This window comes from Podarcis liolepis (assembly GCF_965112155.1).
Source record: "Podarcis liolepis genome assembly, chromosome: 15".
In the NCBI taxonomy this organism is placed as follows: domain Eukaryota; kingdom Metazoa; phylum Chordata; class Lepidosauria; order Squamata; family Lacertidae; genus Podarcis; species Podarcis liolepis.
In genome coordinates, this window is record NC_139566.1 from 27,950,115 (window position 1) to 27,965,831 (window position 15,717).

Below are 15,717 nucleotides of genomic sequence, written 5' to 3' on the forward strand. Positions count from 1 at the left end.
AACCACAAATGGATTTCTTGTTCTAGCAATGACTGTGTTAAAGCAGTGTCCACCTCGCCATTTGAGACTTCATGATGAATGTCCTGCCAGGTGGTCACGTCTTTCATTCCACCACCCCCGCCTGCCTACCCCTCCCCACACCCAATATGGAATAATCCAAACTTCTGCTGTGCAATTGCTTCCACTGTTACCATAGTTACCTCCCTCCCACCCCAAAATATTTCAGACTTAAGGTGCTTTCTGGGAACATGAAGGGAAGGGAACAGCCGGTGGCTTTTCCCTGTCCGGTGATGAGCCAAAAGGCAGGAGGGGCTTCCTCATCGCAAACAAGAGGGGAGTGCCCAGTTACGAAAGCTAATCTGCTTCATTTGTCTGCCTCCAACCTGAGTCTTGCCAGCTCTTGGAACTAGAACCTCTAAATATGGCATAGTGGGCCATTGGAGATTCCATCCTTTTCCTCCCTCCACCCAGTATTAATACTGTCTCCCCTGAGACCAGCAGCATCTCTGGCAGAGGAGGAGAAGGCTCTTTCCTACCCATCCCTGCTGCTTTCTGACATGAGTCCCAGCACTAAGCTATGGCCCTCCCACATGCATGTGTTTTAAGGAAGGAGGGCTGGTGTAACAACCTGGCCCTCCTCCCTACACATCCAGACGTCTTTAGGTGCAATCTGATCCTATCCTGCTAGCAGGGTTGGAAAGTCACCCAATTGTTCTCTTCCAGGCTTTGAGCCAGAGACCTACTGGGACCGCATGCATCTCCTTCAGGAGGTGATCGCACACAGGTAAGCCTAGAAGAGGGCAGGCTGAGGAGCGTCTGTTTAACTCTTGAGCCACAAGAAGGGCAGTCACTTGTTGGGGGGGTGGGGAGAGTGATCAGGGATGGGGAAATGAGATCAATAAGGTTTTCTACAGGAGTCTTAGCCAGTGTGGTGCAGTGGTTAAGAGCAGTAGACTCGTAATCTGGTGAACCGGGTTTGCATCTCTGCTCCTCCACATGCAACTATTCTTCTTTATATAACCTTCTGCAAGCAGGCTGTCTGGTTCCTGCTCATGTGCAGAATGCAGTCATTCCTCTTGTCACTTAGGAGCATAGGAAGAAGATGCCTTACTCTTTGTCAGAGCACTGGGTCTACCTAATTCAGTACACCGACTGTCAGGAATTCTCTAGGGTTTCAGGCCTCACCTGGAGATGCCAAGGGAAAAACCCAGGACCTTCTGCAGACAAAGCAGATTATCTCTACCCCTGAGCTACTGCCCTTGCCCTATCCTAGGAAGCTGCCTTGTCCTCCATTGGCCCATCTAGCTAAGCACTGCTCCCCCTGAGTGGCAAGACTGGCTCTCCAGGGTTTTAGGAAAGGAGTCATTCCCCAGCCCTACCTGAAGATGCTGCAGGGGCCTGAGTTTGGGACCCTTCTGCAGGAAAAGGTACAGCCCTTCCGCGATTCCTTGCTAATTTCCTTCTGCAACGTTTTCTTCTCTCTAGGTTTGGGTTTGTGCAAGATAAATATTCTGCCTCTGCATTCAACTTCCCTTCAGAGAACAAACCCCAGTACATTCATGTCACAGGTGAATACTCTTCCCCCCCCCCTCCTTCTGGGATTGTGACCCTCAAGACACAAAGCATCCTGTGAGCAGCTGGCCTTGTATAAAGCCACCAGAACATCCAGCAGAGAAATATGCTGAACGAGGAGATGAGTCAGCAAAAGGCCCCTAGCAAGCTATAACTGCTTTATCATTGAAGGCAAAGCTTTGCAGCAGAGTAGTGGGCTAGGTCAGGGGTGGGCACAGTGCTTTTTTAAAAGGAGGTACTCAAGGGTACGCAGTACCAGCACCTCTCTTTTTTTTTGTTAAAAAGTGTGACACTTACAGTAACAACTTCATGGTGAGTACCGGCACCTATTTTTCTAGGAAAAAAGCACTTGGAGGGCAGAAAGGAGACTGGCCAAGGGGAGGGGGTGCCAATCTGATTTGCAAGAGACTAGCAAGGGAGTGCAGTTTCTCATACCCAGACTAGGCTTCTGAAATAAATAACGTTTCAAAGTAGCCAGGTTTGGACTTCTGACATCAATTCAATCCTGGTTCTGAAAACCAGTTCCAAGGCTCAGAATGTGCTCAGAGGTACCCTTTTCTTCCATTCTAACTGTGTCTTTTGCTCTTGGCTCCAATTGGTCAGGGACTGGTTGGTAAGTGGGCTGTAGAGGAATCCCATAACACCCAAGTGCCTCGGCCAATTGAGCCCCTACAGCCCGCCTACCAACCAGTCACCAAAGAGAGAAAATGAGTACGTTGCTAGAGAGGACTCTGGAAGGCAGCTGGCAGGGGCTATGTCCTTCTCCAGAGGGGAGTGAGCTTAGGGCGAGGTTTGCCTTGCCCTGCGGGCCCCACCCACCGGCTTTCCTTTGTCCAATGGCACAAGCTCTTTCTCAAAGTTTTGGTGACAGGCTTGTGTCGTTGCATCTGATTTGCTCCTCAGCTGGAAGGGCCTATTGCAGTGGGGGAGGGAAAAGCAGCCTCAGCCATGTATACCTGAAGGAGTGTCTCTACCACCGTCATTCAGCCCAGACAGAATTCCAGCACCATGGGCCTTCTGGCAGTTCCCTCACTGAAAGAAGTGAAGTTGCAGGAAACAAGGCAGAGGGCCTTATTAGTGGTGGCGCCCATCCTGTGGAACGGCCTCCCATCAGGTGTCAAGGAAATAAGTAACTATATAACCTTTAGAAGACAGCCCTGTATAGGGTAGGCAGCCCAATATAGGGAAGTTGTTTAATGTTTAATGTTTTATTATGTTTTTATATGTGTTGGAAGCCACTCAGAGTGGCTGAGGCCACCCACTCAGATGGGTGGGGTACAAATAATCATTATCATCAAAGCAAGAAATAATATTAGAGTTCAAGGGTAGCCCAGTGAGGGGTGTGGCTCGGGGGGAGTTCAGAGTGCCTGATAGTGAGGCCTAAAGTTTTTGACTAGCCTTTCTGGCTTAAGTAATAATTTTTTAAAAAAATGTAATCACCAACTTTCCCTCTTTGAGCAAGCTTGTGGCAATAAGGTTGATTGAGAAGAGATGTTTTGCAAGAGCTGTACTGCTAGCTCATGCTGGAACTGTTTGCAAAAACCTCAGCAAAGCAGGTTTTACAAAGGAGACAAGCTCTCATTTTAAGAACAGAAGTAGCAGGCTTGCTAACTCTGCTCTAAGCTGACCAGGGTCCCAGTATGCATCACACACTGACATGTATCCCTCACTAACCTAACTGCAATATGAGATTGTTGCTGCTTTTTTAAAAAAAATGTGCTCCTCTCGATTCAGGGACAGTGTTCCTTCAGCTGCCATACTCCAAGCGGAAGTTTTCTGGGCAGCAGCGACGGCGGCGCAACTCCACCAGCTCCACCAACCAGAATGTCTTCTGTGAGGAACGCATCGGCTATAACTGGGCCTACAACACCATGCTGACCAAAACGTGGCGGTCCAGCGCCACAGGGGATGAGAAGTTTGCTGACCGGCTGCTGAAGGACTTCACCGACTTCTGCTGGAACAAGGACAACCGGCTGGTCTCCTTCTGGACAGGCTGTCTGGAGAAGATGCACGCCAGTGCCCCTTGAAGAATCCCCACAACCCACAGAAGTCAAATGTAGCTGCAGTTAGCTGTCCTGGAAGAGTGGGTGCAAAGAGCATCTTGAGAAATCCTGGGCAGGCTCCTGGGAGCAAGGTCTCAGTATGCCACAAATGGGTGCTTTTCACAGGTGCGAATGGATAAGTCTTACTATGGGAAAATGACTTCCTGCCCGAATGGAGGACAGCCTGATGGACATCAGACAGCAGTGGAAGAAGAGCAGAAGCTTTTTCAGAAAAACGAGCAAAAACTTTTTCATCTTCTGAAAATGCTCATTGGGAGTTTTTTGTGCATATGTAAAATGTTGTACAATATTTATGGAATAAAAACACACTGTTCTCCTCCCATTGTCGGAATGGTGTATTCATTGGCTTTCGCTGCTTGCATGTGGCTGCTGGCAGGCAGCAAAACAGAGCTGCAGATGGTTGGATCCAGTGACTAGATGATACAGTAGAAGCAGGAAAAGCACATTAAAGGGGAGTGGAAATAGCACCTCTTTAGGAACCTGGGTTTTACTGTTGCCTGGCATGCAAACTCCTCACTTATCTATCTGACGTCATTCATTGGCTAAAAACTGACTCAGGAGCAGCCAGGTTTGTTCATTTCACAGAAATTGCTTAGATGATTACCTACACTTTTTGCTTCATAACTGTTTATCTAGCAGAGCTAGGGACTCTCTTCTTTTTTAAAAATGAGGGCTGGGCAACCCCATTCCAGAGGGGAGGCGAGGACCAGTGGAGAGAAATCAAAGCATTGGGCCTGGGCTAAAAATAATACAGTGGTAAAGGTAAAGGGACCCCTGACCCTTAGGTCCAGTCGTGACCGACTGTGGGGTTGCGGCGCTCATCTCGTTTTATTGGCCAAGGGAGCCGGCGTACAGCTTCCAGGTCAGCATGACTAAGCTGCTTCTGGCGAACCAGAGCAATGGACGGAAACACCGTTTACCTTCCCGCCAGAGCGGTACCTATTTATCTACTTGCACTTTGACGTGCTTTTGAACTGCTAGGTTGGCAGGAGCAGGGACCGAGCAACGGGAGCTCACCCCGTCACGGGGATTCATAGAATCATAGAATCATAGAGTTGGAATAGACCACAAGGGCCATCGAGTCCAACCCCCTGCCAAGCAGGAAACACCATCAGAGCACTCCTGACATATGGTTGTCAAGCCTCTGCTTAAAGACCTCCAAAGTAGGAGACTCCACCACACTCCTTGGCAGCAAATTCCACTGTCGAACAGCTCTTACTGTCAGGAAGTTCTTCCTAATGTTTAGGTGGAATCTTCTTTCTTGTAGTTTGGATCCATTGCTCCGTGTCCGCTTCTCTGGAGCAGCAGAAAACAACATTTTTCCCTCCTCTATATGACATCCTTTTATATATTTGAACATGGCTATCATATCACCCCTTAACCTCCTCTTCTCCAGGCTAAACATGCCCAGCTCCCTTCGCCGTTCCTCATAAGGCATCGTTTCCAGACCTTTGACCATTTTGGTTGCCCTCCTCTGGACACGTTCCAGATTGTCAGTGTCCTTCTTGGACTGTGGTGCCCAGAACTGGACACAGTACTCCAGGTGAGGTCTGACCAGAGCAGAATACAGTGGCACTATTACTTCCCTTGATCTAGATGCTATACTCCTATTGATGCAGCCCAGAATTGCATTGGCTTTTTTAGCTGCCGTGTCACACTGTTGGCTCATGTCAAGTTTGTGGTCAACCAAGACTCCTAGATCCTTTTCACATGTACTGCTCTCAAGCCAGGTGTCACCCATCTTGTATTTGTGCCTCTCGTTTTTTTTGCCCAAGTGCAATACTTTACATTTCTCCCTGTTAAAGTTCATCTTGTTTGTTTTGGCCCAGTTCTCTAATCTGTCAAGGTCGTTTTGAAGTGTGATCCTGTCCTCTGGGGTGTTAGCCACCCCTCCCAGTTTGGTGTCATCTGCAAATTTGATCAGGATGCCCTTGAGTCCATCATCCAAGTCGTTGATAAAGATGTTGAATAAGACCGGGCCCAAGACAGAACCCTGTGGCACCCCACTAGTCACTCTTCTCCAGGATGAAGAGAAATCATTGATGAGCACCCTTTGGGTTCGGTCAGTCAGCCAGTTACAAATCCACTGAGTGGTAGCATAGTCAAGACCGCATTTTACCAGCTTCTTTACAAGAATATCATGGGGCACCTTGTCGAATGCCTTGCTGAAATCAAGGTAGGCTACATCCACTGCGTTCCCTTCATCTACCAGGCTTGTAATTCTGTCAAAAAACGAGATCAGGTTAGTCTGACACGACTTATTTTTCAGAAATCCATGCTGACTATTGGTGATCACAGCATTCCTTTCTAGGTGCTCACAGACTGTTTGCTTAATGATCTGCTCCAGAATCTTCCCTGGTATTGATGTCAGACTGACTGATTTGGGTTCCTCTCTTTTCCCCTTTTTGAAAACAGGGATTCGAACCGCCGGCCTTCGATCGGCAAGTCCTAGGCTCTGTGGTTTAACCCACAGCGCCACCCGCGTCCCTTACAATACAGTGGTACCTCAGGTTAAGTACTTAATTCGTTCTGGAGGTCTGTTCTTAACCTGAAACTGTTCTTAACCTGAAGCACCACTTTAGCTAATGGGGCCTCCTGCTGCCGCCGCACCGCCGGAGCACAATTTCTGCTCTCATCCTGAAGCAAGGTTCTTAACCTGAATAACTATTTCTGGGTTAGCAGAGTCTGTAACCTGAAGCGTATGTAACCTGAAGTGTATGTAACCCGAGGTACCACTGTAATAGAAAATATCTAAGGATAAGAGCTATTTGACAATGGAGAAGCCTGTCTCAGAAGGTGATGGATGGGTTATTCCTTAGCTGGTGGAGGCATTTAAGTAGAAGCTGGTTGGCCATTTGTCATTGTTGCTATGGCTGGATCCTGCGTTATAAGACCCTACACTGAGCAAAAAATTGGATTGGGGACCTCTCCAACAGGATTCCATGAAGCTAGATAAGCAAAACTGGAGGAGAGAGAGAGCTCATCTCATCTTTCTGCATCAGCGCATATCCAAAAATTGAGTAGACCCATTTCCTCACATTCCCATAACTACCTGGGACTGTCAGCAATTATGCATGAGTGATGATGGAGCTGCATTCTCTCACATCACCGAGCTCAATCCTTTCCTGACTTGTGTTACTCAGCGCTTTCCTTCAAAGTGGGTGGTTGCCATGCTGGGATGTGTGGCTGGCTTCCAAGAAGCTTCTGCTCAGAAAGCTGTGTGCAGAGAGGCTGAATTTCTCTCTCTCTTATTTATTGCTTTTAATAAATCCCTTTTGCCGGGTGAGGAGTCGGTTCACGTTCTAATGGTTTGGAGGGGAGAGCCTTTCTGCAGGTTCCCTCTCCACAGACAAAGGCTTTTCAAAACCACAAAAAGTGCTCCAGCCCCCATGTAGCTTTCAGAATGCAACCGGGCTACTCAGATGTGGTTTGCTCTCCAGTTGATGATGATTATATTTATGGCTCACCTGTTGCTCCAAGCAGCTCAGGGGGGTAGACATGGTTCTCCAAATTCCCATTTTATCCTCACACAACAACCGTAGGAGGTAAGCTAGGCTAAGAGTGAGTGTCTGGCCCAAGATCAAACACTGAGCTACACGGCTGAGTGGGGATTCGAACCCTTGTCTCCCAGTTCACAGGCCACCAACTAGCTCTGTCTGTTGACATCTGCTTTATAGACCGTTTGACTGCAGAAAACCACAAAGTGGTACCATCTATACACAGGAAACACTGGGCTGCATGGGATGTGTCGGCAATGCCCCCCCCCACTCACTTATTATATATATTATTATATATTGCTCTCATGCATTTATGAGCATTTTGCAGGGGGTCAAGTCAGATAAATAACTTCATTGTTGTGGCTTAAGTGGGGCAGATCATGGGGATACACAATACAGGGAATCCCCATTTATTTTGGGGCTCAAGGAGCATATAGGCAGCTGCAGTAGGAGGAAAGGAAAGAGCATGAAAAACAGCTGTGAGTGGAGAAGGCCTTTTTCCCAACCCTTTGGTTTTTTTTTAAAGTAATATTTATTGAACAATTAATAAGAATACAGAATAAAAAAAACATTTAACAAAATAACAGAAAAAAACAAAAACCACCAACAAACAGAACAGAAAAAAGATTAAAGTTTTCATATCCTATACTTCATCACTAGTTTCTTGACCTCCTCACACCTCCCTTTTTGTATTCCAGTTCAGATATTTAGTTCAGCAAATCCTTACCTTCTATCCTTAACTTTACTCAAGATCTTAACCTATATACCTATATTAAAATATAGATTTCCCCTAATTATCAATCTATATTTACATAATCTTATTAATCTTTTTACCAATACCGCTTATTTTCCATCCAACGTCCATTTAACATTCATAAATTTTACAGTATTTCTGTAGATATTCTTTAAATTTTTCCCCAACCCTTTGAAACACCTGGGAAACTCCACAAACTGGGTGCAACTGAATGGGACACAGCTGTGGGCCGCCTGAGAAAAAAACCATCCACCTGGGCGGGGTGGGCTGCCTATAAAATGGTGAGTCTTGCATGAGAGTCACTAAATGTTGGCTATTTCCAGGCACAGCAATTCTCGGGGAGCTTCTGTAGGTGAGTTGAGAGTTTTCTGGACCCTGTGTGAGATCCCAGAGGCTGAGTGGGTGGGGGAAATGGATATTGTCTCATATGCATTAGTAACTTTGTACTGCGTCTGAAGCAGTGTGCAAGCACACGAAAGCTTATACCCAGAACAAACGTAGGTGCTACTGGATAATTTTCTAATTTATTTATTCCGACTGCGTCAGACCAACACGGCTACCTACCTGAATTTGTACTGCGTGTAACTGTATTTTTGCAATGTTTTTGTTTAAGCCGTCTGTTGTCGCTTCGTCATTATTTTTTGTACACCGCTTAAGAGATATTTTTTAAAGATGTTACAGAAACGAAAAAAGCAATCGGCATAGATTTCTGGAGCTGAGACCTTTGTAGCAAATATAGAACTGGGAACAAATCAGCACCTTTAGGACTTTCTACTGCCCCCTAAGCTGTACCCCTAGGAGAACCCCCCCCCACCTCAAAGCCCCTGCCCCTGGCTTTGCCACGTGCGCTCCGACCCCCCCCCCCTTTGCAATTGCAAACGGGCTGGGCAACCCCGCCCACGGATCGAATCCTGCCTTGGGGCGGGGCTGATCCTGCATCTTTCTCGGCGTGTGGGGGGGAGTGAGGCCGGTGCGCCCCAGGGCGCCTTTCTGTTGCCAGCGGGGGGGGGGGCGCCGCCTGCTACTAAGAGAAACGGGTTGCCGCTGGTGAGTTGCCCAGGAACGGGTCGAGTTATTTGTTTGCTGAATTTACACCTCACCCTTTACCTCTAAGGGGCCCGGAGTGGCACACCTGATTCTCTGAGTCCTCGGTTCATCATCACCACGGTTCATCATCACCACAAGAGTAAACTTTCTGAGAGGTCATGATTGAGGTGTGGTTTTTAATGAAACCTCATTTTTCCCCAATTTGGAGCCTGCAATTTGCAGAGAGGAGCTGGCTAGAGACCCCAGACTCTAGAAAATCCTTTTCGCCATGGTAATGGTCCGTAGCTTTTCCTCCAGGGAGTTGTCTAATTTCTCACACCTGAGAAAGTTTTGTCTCTCCGCCCCCTTATTTCCTGATTGTCCTAGTATAAAACAAACCACCTTGGTGCTGTTCCTTCCTACCAAATAATTTGTCAGAAGCTGAGATTTGAACCCAAGGCCAAAATTCTATTACTCGCTGGTGCCTGTGTTTTTGTTCCTGTCTGCCCTTCCTAGTATCGATATAAAATAAAAAGGGACCCAAACAAACCACATTTTAAAAACAGTAGTTTCAAGGGCCACGCTTTGTTCAGATAATTCTGTTGGCAACTTCTGTCTTCAGAGCCGCAGTCTAATTTACTAGATAGTCCATTTTAGTTAAAATGGTTAGAAAAAACCTAGAAGTTCAAGCATGGTGTGAAGAAAGCAAATACTGTAGAAATAAGCTTTTCTCCCAGTGCAAGAACTTAGAATCATCTCTTATCTTTTGCACACATACCCAGAGAGAGAATGAGAACCAGTGATGGCACTAGGACCTGGGAGACATGGGTTCAGATCCCCACTCCGCCATGAAACTCACTGGTTAACCTTGGGGCAGTCATTCTCAGCCTGACGTACCTACCTCACAGGGTTGTTGCAGAGATTAATGGTTCCTTGTTCCCCACAGAAGAGGCCACGCGTGGACCAAAAAGGTGAAGTGGTTCACAGCCCTGCTGAAGAGGAACCCAGAGCCATGAAGCAGGAAAGCTTTTCAAGCTCTCCAGCAACCCCCTTGGGGCCTGGCAAGACTGGCAGGTACTTGGGGGGGGGGAGTGTCCCTCCTCACAGCATCTACATCCCTGCGAGAATCAGCTTTTAATGTTTAATAGGTTATTGTATTTTAGTGTTCTGTTGGAAGCCGCCCAGAGTGGCTGGGGAAACCCAGCCAGATGGGCGGGATGTAAATAATAAATTATTATTATTATTATTATTATTATTATGCCAACTTCTGGAGGCAGGAATAAGACTCAACTCTTTTTTTGCAGAGAATACAGCTGGGGAACTGGGAATTGCCTAGTCTAGGCCAAAGAGAGGGTGCACCCCTAAGCTTCTGAGAATGTTTTGTTTTATTTTTTTACTTTTTAAAAAAAACATTAAGTGGTATATAAATCTTACAAACTGGTTTACAAAGAGAATAAGACACAAAAAATATCAGTAAAAGCAACTCTTTAAAAGCAACATTCAAAAGATGTGCTGTTGATGTGTCTTTGTAAACAGTACTGTGTTTTTTTGGTTCATATACCACCTTACAGATATTTTATATGGAGGTGTGGTTTATAAGTATTCAGACAACCAGATCACCGTGGGGGGGGGGGTTGCTTCAATGCAGGTTGTGCCAGGATGCCTCCAGGTGCGTCAGGTCAGAGACAGTCAGTGAGCAGGACTTGGAGAAAGATGGCCTGCTGCTTAGATACAAGGAGTGATGGTGGCCCTGGTCAACTCGCCTTTCCTGCAGCAGGTAAGGAGAAAGGAGCCTGATGGAAGAATGTGGGATTCCTCATGGAGCAGCTGCAGATTTGTGAACCTGTAGCCTCAGAGGAGATACTGTGTCAGGTTCCTGCCCTGTGCCATTAAGGCAGTGGCACCACCTGAAGCCATACTGATTGGACTTGAGCACCAGGAAACGGAGGGTGCTTCCAAACAGGTGCTTATTATGGATGGGTGTTCCTCACACACGCACATTTTTCACACGACGTAAGCAACTTGTATTACACCCTCCCCCCAAAATAGTAATCCAGATTTACCCTTTCCAGGGAAAATCCAAACAGTTAAAAAAGCCTGTTGACTAGTCACCCAATCACAGAATTATAGAGTTGGAAGGGACTCCCAAAGATCCTCTAGTCCAACCCCTTACAATGAACCACAGCTAATATTTCTCCCTCCCCTCCTCAGCTCTTCTATCCCTGTGCTTGGCCAACCTCGATGCTGCCCCTGTCCTGCTCAGAGAATAGCCCTGCCTTGGCACAACAGCAGGTAAGGACTAGTTTCTTCTTATTTGCATTGATGCCCCCCCCTTTTTTTGCCAAAGAGCGCAAGGTGATGTACATAGTTCTATCGTTTTATCCCCACAACAACCCTGTGAGGCAGGCTAGGCTAAGAGAGGCAGTGACTGGCCCCATGATATGGTAGGTGTTCTAGCTTATAGAATGGCTGTGGCCGGGGGTGGAGGGGAGGCTTTTCAGCCCAAGGGTCACATCCCTCTTAGGGTAACTTTCCGGGGGCCAAATGTAGGGGGAGGAAAGAATGCAAACGTTACTTTTCTACTAGTTTAGACACAGACACACCCACACCTTTCTCCAGCTTTGGATCCAGAGATCTGCAGATGAAGAGCGCTGTGCAAATGTAATAATAAATAAAAATAAAATCCAGGCACACGAGAGTCCATGGTCACCTCCCAGCCAGGCAAAAGCACTCAAGGGGGTGAAGCAAGGCTGGGATTGGACTTGGGATCTTGCACCTGGGTCTGGTTGGCAGTTTGTGGGGTCCTAGCAAAAAAAGGCAACACCCCAAAGTTGATCCAACAAGCCTGAATCCTGCCCCGCCTTGCTGGACTGGCGCAACTCATTTTCTGCAGTGTGTTGGGTGGGAGGAAGGAGGCTTGCGCCACTCAGTCAGATGGTGGGGGTGCTGCTCCTTCTCGAAAGGGCTCTCTGTCCATGTTCTACCTGACGGCACTCTTCTTCTTCGTCTTGGAATGTGGCCCTCTCAGTGGCCATTAGCAGAGCAGGAATGCTTTTAAGGACATCAATAATGAATGTGCTACCTCTGTGCACTCTGGGCTGCTGCTTTAGCATAGCTCTGGCATCTTTTTGCCACGTTGGCTGGTGGAAAACGAGGAAAGTTGGCTGCGCTGGGTAGCTTAGGGCAGTTGCCTCCCACGCTGGGGGCTCGCAGGAAGGGCAACCCTATGTCTGGATCACGAAGAACAGGGAGGTAGGTAGGTAGGTGGCAAGGGAGCCCCCCGTCAGTGCCACGTTTCCTTGGGGTAACAGCAGCACCCACATGGAACGCAGCCCAGGTGAATCTGGTGGATCACACAGATCCAGCCCCTCCAGGGGTTCAGAGCCCACCAACTTCACAAGGCGGTTGCCATCTTGCAAAGTGGCCCGTAAGTCAAGCAACGAGGGGCGGCATTTCTCGAGTTTTAAAAGATCAAAGCTTGAGGCTGTTGTGAGTGCGAAGCTACGGGCCCGCTGTACAAGCTCGTGGGGACGAGTTATCTGTGGAAGGGGTGCCCGTAAGATAGCATAGGATATGAGAAAAGGAGCAGATTTCATCACGCAGGGTGTCGTTTAAACTCTGGAATTTGGTCCTTTGAACATGCTTGCATACTTACCTTCCCCATTTTCTCATCTGTTTTTCCTAGGAAGTGAAAAGAAAAGGGTGGCGATGGAGGGGAGATCTTGCTTTTTAATAAGCCTTCCACTGATCCCTTCCTGCCTCCCCTTGTGCTGGATCCAAAACGTACTATGTGCTGCAGTTGCGAAGACCCATCCGTTGCATCTGTGGAAAACAGTGCCAGGGAACTCTTTTCAGGTGGTTCATAGTCTAAACAGAACCACTTTCGACATTGGGGTCTGCTAAGGACTCCAAGATTTCTTGTAACTATTTTGCAGAGCTTGTTTGCAGAGGAAGGCTTCGGCCGTTTGAAAAGCTGTCAAGTTTCAGCTCTCATTGATGGGCATCTGCTCAGCTGCCTTCAGAGGTGTATTCCAAGCCTCACAGGAGGAGAACAAGACCAACATACATTGCTTTCCTGGTGCGCCCAGCAGTTAGCATGCCCCAAGCTACTCTGCTCTCTTTCCTGTTGTGGAACTTCTGCTATGAGCTGAAATAATGGAAATGGTGTCTCTTTGGAGGCAAGAGAGAGGGAGGGGCATTTGCCACATGCCAGAGACCATAGAAATATAAGATTGTTATATGGCCTTTGCAGTAATTTTATCAAATTGTTTACTTTTTAAGCAGGATTCCAGATCACAAGGTCCATTGAGGGTTTTATTTGCTTAACTCAAATGTGAGGCCCTCCAGATGTTCTGGGCTACATCTCCGATCATTCTGGATCGCTGGCCTTGCTGGTTTGGGCTGATGGGACACCAACATCTGGAGGGCCAGCATTTTCATCCTAACTGTTTCTCTTTTAATCTTATTTTTCGTAATTTTCAGTTATATACATTTAAAGAGTTTTACAGTCATTTAATTGTTTCAAGACTCGACTTCCTTCCTCGTCTTTCTGTGGTCCCTCCGGTAATTTTCACCATCTTAAATGTTTCTCAATGGGATATTTGCCTCCTGCATGGACCTTCTGTTATAAAGGAATAATTACGAATAAAATTTATTTGAAAATGGCTGCCTCTCTTTGCATAGGTGGTATTGTGGTTGCTGTGGTTGGTTGGGATCTGAGCCTGGGTGTCTTGCACCAAGCGCTGGATTTTTTCGCCCTTTCCCTTCCCTTAATTTTTTTAAACTTTGCTAGGAGTAGGCTTGGGTGCCTTGTAAAATATATTGCTGATGAGACACACACACCTTAATTTGCCCAGAGATGCCTACACATAGAAACTAGTCAATGCAAATTTTTATGCAAAGGTTTTTTTTTAATTGCCCTCCTTTCAAACCTATAATTGGAGACACAGAGAGACTTCATGCAAATTGTCTTAAGGACATATGTAGCAGCGAAAACATGAATGGAACAGTATTCAACCTGCTTAAAAAAAAATTTAGGGGGTGCCATTTTAATGGAAACCTAATTCTCATTCCCCCAAAACAGAGGTCCTTTGAAATTTGTACTCTGGATTTAGGTCTCCAACAACAGTGTGTATGAAAAGTATATGTTAGAGGAAATGACATACAAAAAATGCATTTTATTTCAGATTATTTGCAACAGCAAAAGTGTATAGTATTAGGCAACATGCCCCCTGAAATGCTGACAAATTTTTGTGAGGACTTGAAAATGGTAATTGCAAACTATTTTGCAGTGTATTTCTCAAAAATACACAGCAATGTGTACACTGTATGCATACAGGCATGCATACACGCAATAATGCATGCCTGTCCCTAATACAGTGGTACCTCGGGTTACAGACGCTTCAGGTTACAGATGCTTCAAGTTACAGACTTCGCTAACCCAGAAATAGTGCTCCAGGTTAAGAACTTTGCTTCAGTATAAGAACAGAAATCGTGCTCTGGCGGCGCAGCGGCAGCAGGAGGCCCCATTAGCTTAAGTGGTGCTTCAGGTTATGAACAGTTTCAGGTAAGAACGGACCTCCAGAACGAATTAAGTACTTAACCCAAGGTACCACTGTATATGAATTGTTTTAGTGGAAATTGTGAATTTGAGGATTTGAACAAAAATTGTAAACTGATGTAGAGGGTTGGGAAAATGGGAAACAGGGGGGGGGGAACCCCAAAAGGGCTGATTCCTCTCCTTCCTCCTTAAACCATCATCTTCTAGCAAAAAAAGAACTGGGGGCGGAGGACAGCCCTTCCCAGAGACAACCCCTACAATGACGATATATAAGAACGTGCAGACTTGGTCCCACCAGAGAGCTGATGTTGCACACATAGTCCTGGTCTTGCTCTGTGCGGATAGGCTGGTCTGCCTCCTTTGCCTTTAGCAACCGGAGACAAATATATCCATCTTCTCCCTTCCTCCTGAACCATGGCAACAGATGGGGGTGACTCTTCTCCTGGCTCAGGCTGCAGCCCCGACGTCTGAGTGCCAGGGAGAAGGAGGAATGGGCACTTAGAGACAAGCTGTGCATTAATAAGTCATGCTTTCCCGGCAAATGAAAGGAGAAAAAAATCAAGTTTGCAAGCCAGGCGGAGGCGAGTTGGAGGCTCGGAAGTCACTTCACTCAGGATCATGGGGGAACATTGAGCCCAGGGCCAATATCTGCCTCCCAACCTGCTGCCCTTAATGTCACAAACGCCCCTTCACTTTTCCTCATGTCCTCAAGACATGTTTGGACTCTAGGCTGGGGCAGTGTGGTGTAGTGGTTAAGAGCGGTAGAGTCGTAATCTGGTGAACCGGGTTCGCTTCCTCGCTCCTCCACATGCAGCTGCTGGGTGACCTTGGGCTAGTCACACTTCTTTGAAGTCTCTCAGCCCCACTCACCTCACAGAATGTTTGTTGTGGGGGAAGAAGGGAAAGGAGAATGTTAGCCGCTTTGAGACTCCTTTGGGTAGTGATAAAGCAGGATATCAAATCCAAACTCCTCCTCCTCTTCTTCCTAGTTCAAAATACAGTAGTACCTTGGGTTAACTTAATTCGTTCCGGAAGTCCGTTCTTAACCTGAAAGTGATCTTAACCTGAAGCACCACTTTAGCTAATGGGGCCTCCCGCTGCCGCGCTATTTCTGTTCTCATGCTGAAGCAAAGTTCTTAACCCGAGGTACTATTTCTGGGTTAGCGGAGTCTGTAACCTGAAGCCTATGTAACCCGAGGTACCACTGTAGCTGGAAGGCAAAGCTTGTTTACCCTCTGAAAGGTT

At 46.9% G+C, this 15,717-nt stretch overlaps 1 protein-coding gene and 1 long non-coding RNA gene across 12 annotated transcripts in view; both read left to right on the forward strand.

Annotated features, from left to right (window-relative positions):
* The window catches only part of DEPDC5 (DEP domain containing 5, GATOR1 subcomplex subunit), a 55,016-nt gene extending 51,059 nt beyond the window's left edge, over positions 1–3,957 (forward strand). For all 10 annotated transcript variants that reach the window (XM_083478431.1, XM_083478430.1, XM_083478436.1 and 7 more), the window contains 3 exons: positions 724–784; positions 1,486–1,568; positions 3,307–3,957. In XM_083478431.1, coding sequence (XP_083334557.1) covers positions 724–784; positions 1,486–1,568; positions 3,307–3,599 — 437 coding nt within the window. In that variant the 3' untranslated portion in view covers positions 3,600–3,957. The remainder of the gene's footprint in view (positions 1–723; positions 785–1,485; positions 1,569–3,306) is intronic.
* Positions 3,958–8,145: 4,188 nt separating this feature from the next.
* Positions 8,146–13,578, forward strand: LOC310695069. 2 transcript variants are annotated; one of them, XR_014519911.1, is made up of 5 exons: positions 8,146–8,238; positions 9,859–9,986; positions 10,561–10,689; positions 11,124–11,204; positions 12,598–13,578. It is a non-coding gene; the product is annotated as an uncharacterized lncRNA (long non-coding RNA). The 2 variants fall into 2 exon arrangements; XR_014519912.1 differs by lacking the exon at positions 10,561–10,689 and having other exon boundaries at positions 8,207–8,238; positions 12,598–12,932.
* Positions 13,579–15,717: the final 2,139 nt, after the last annotated feature.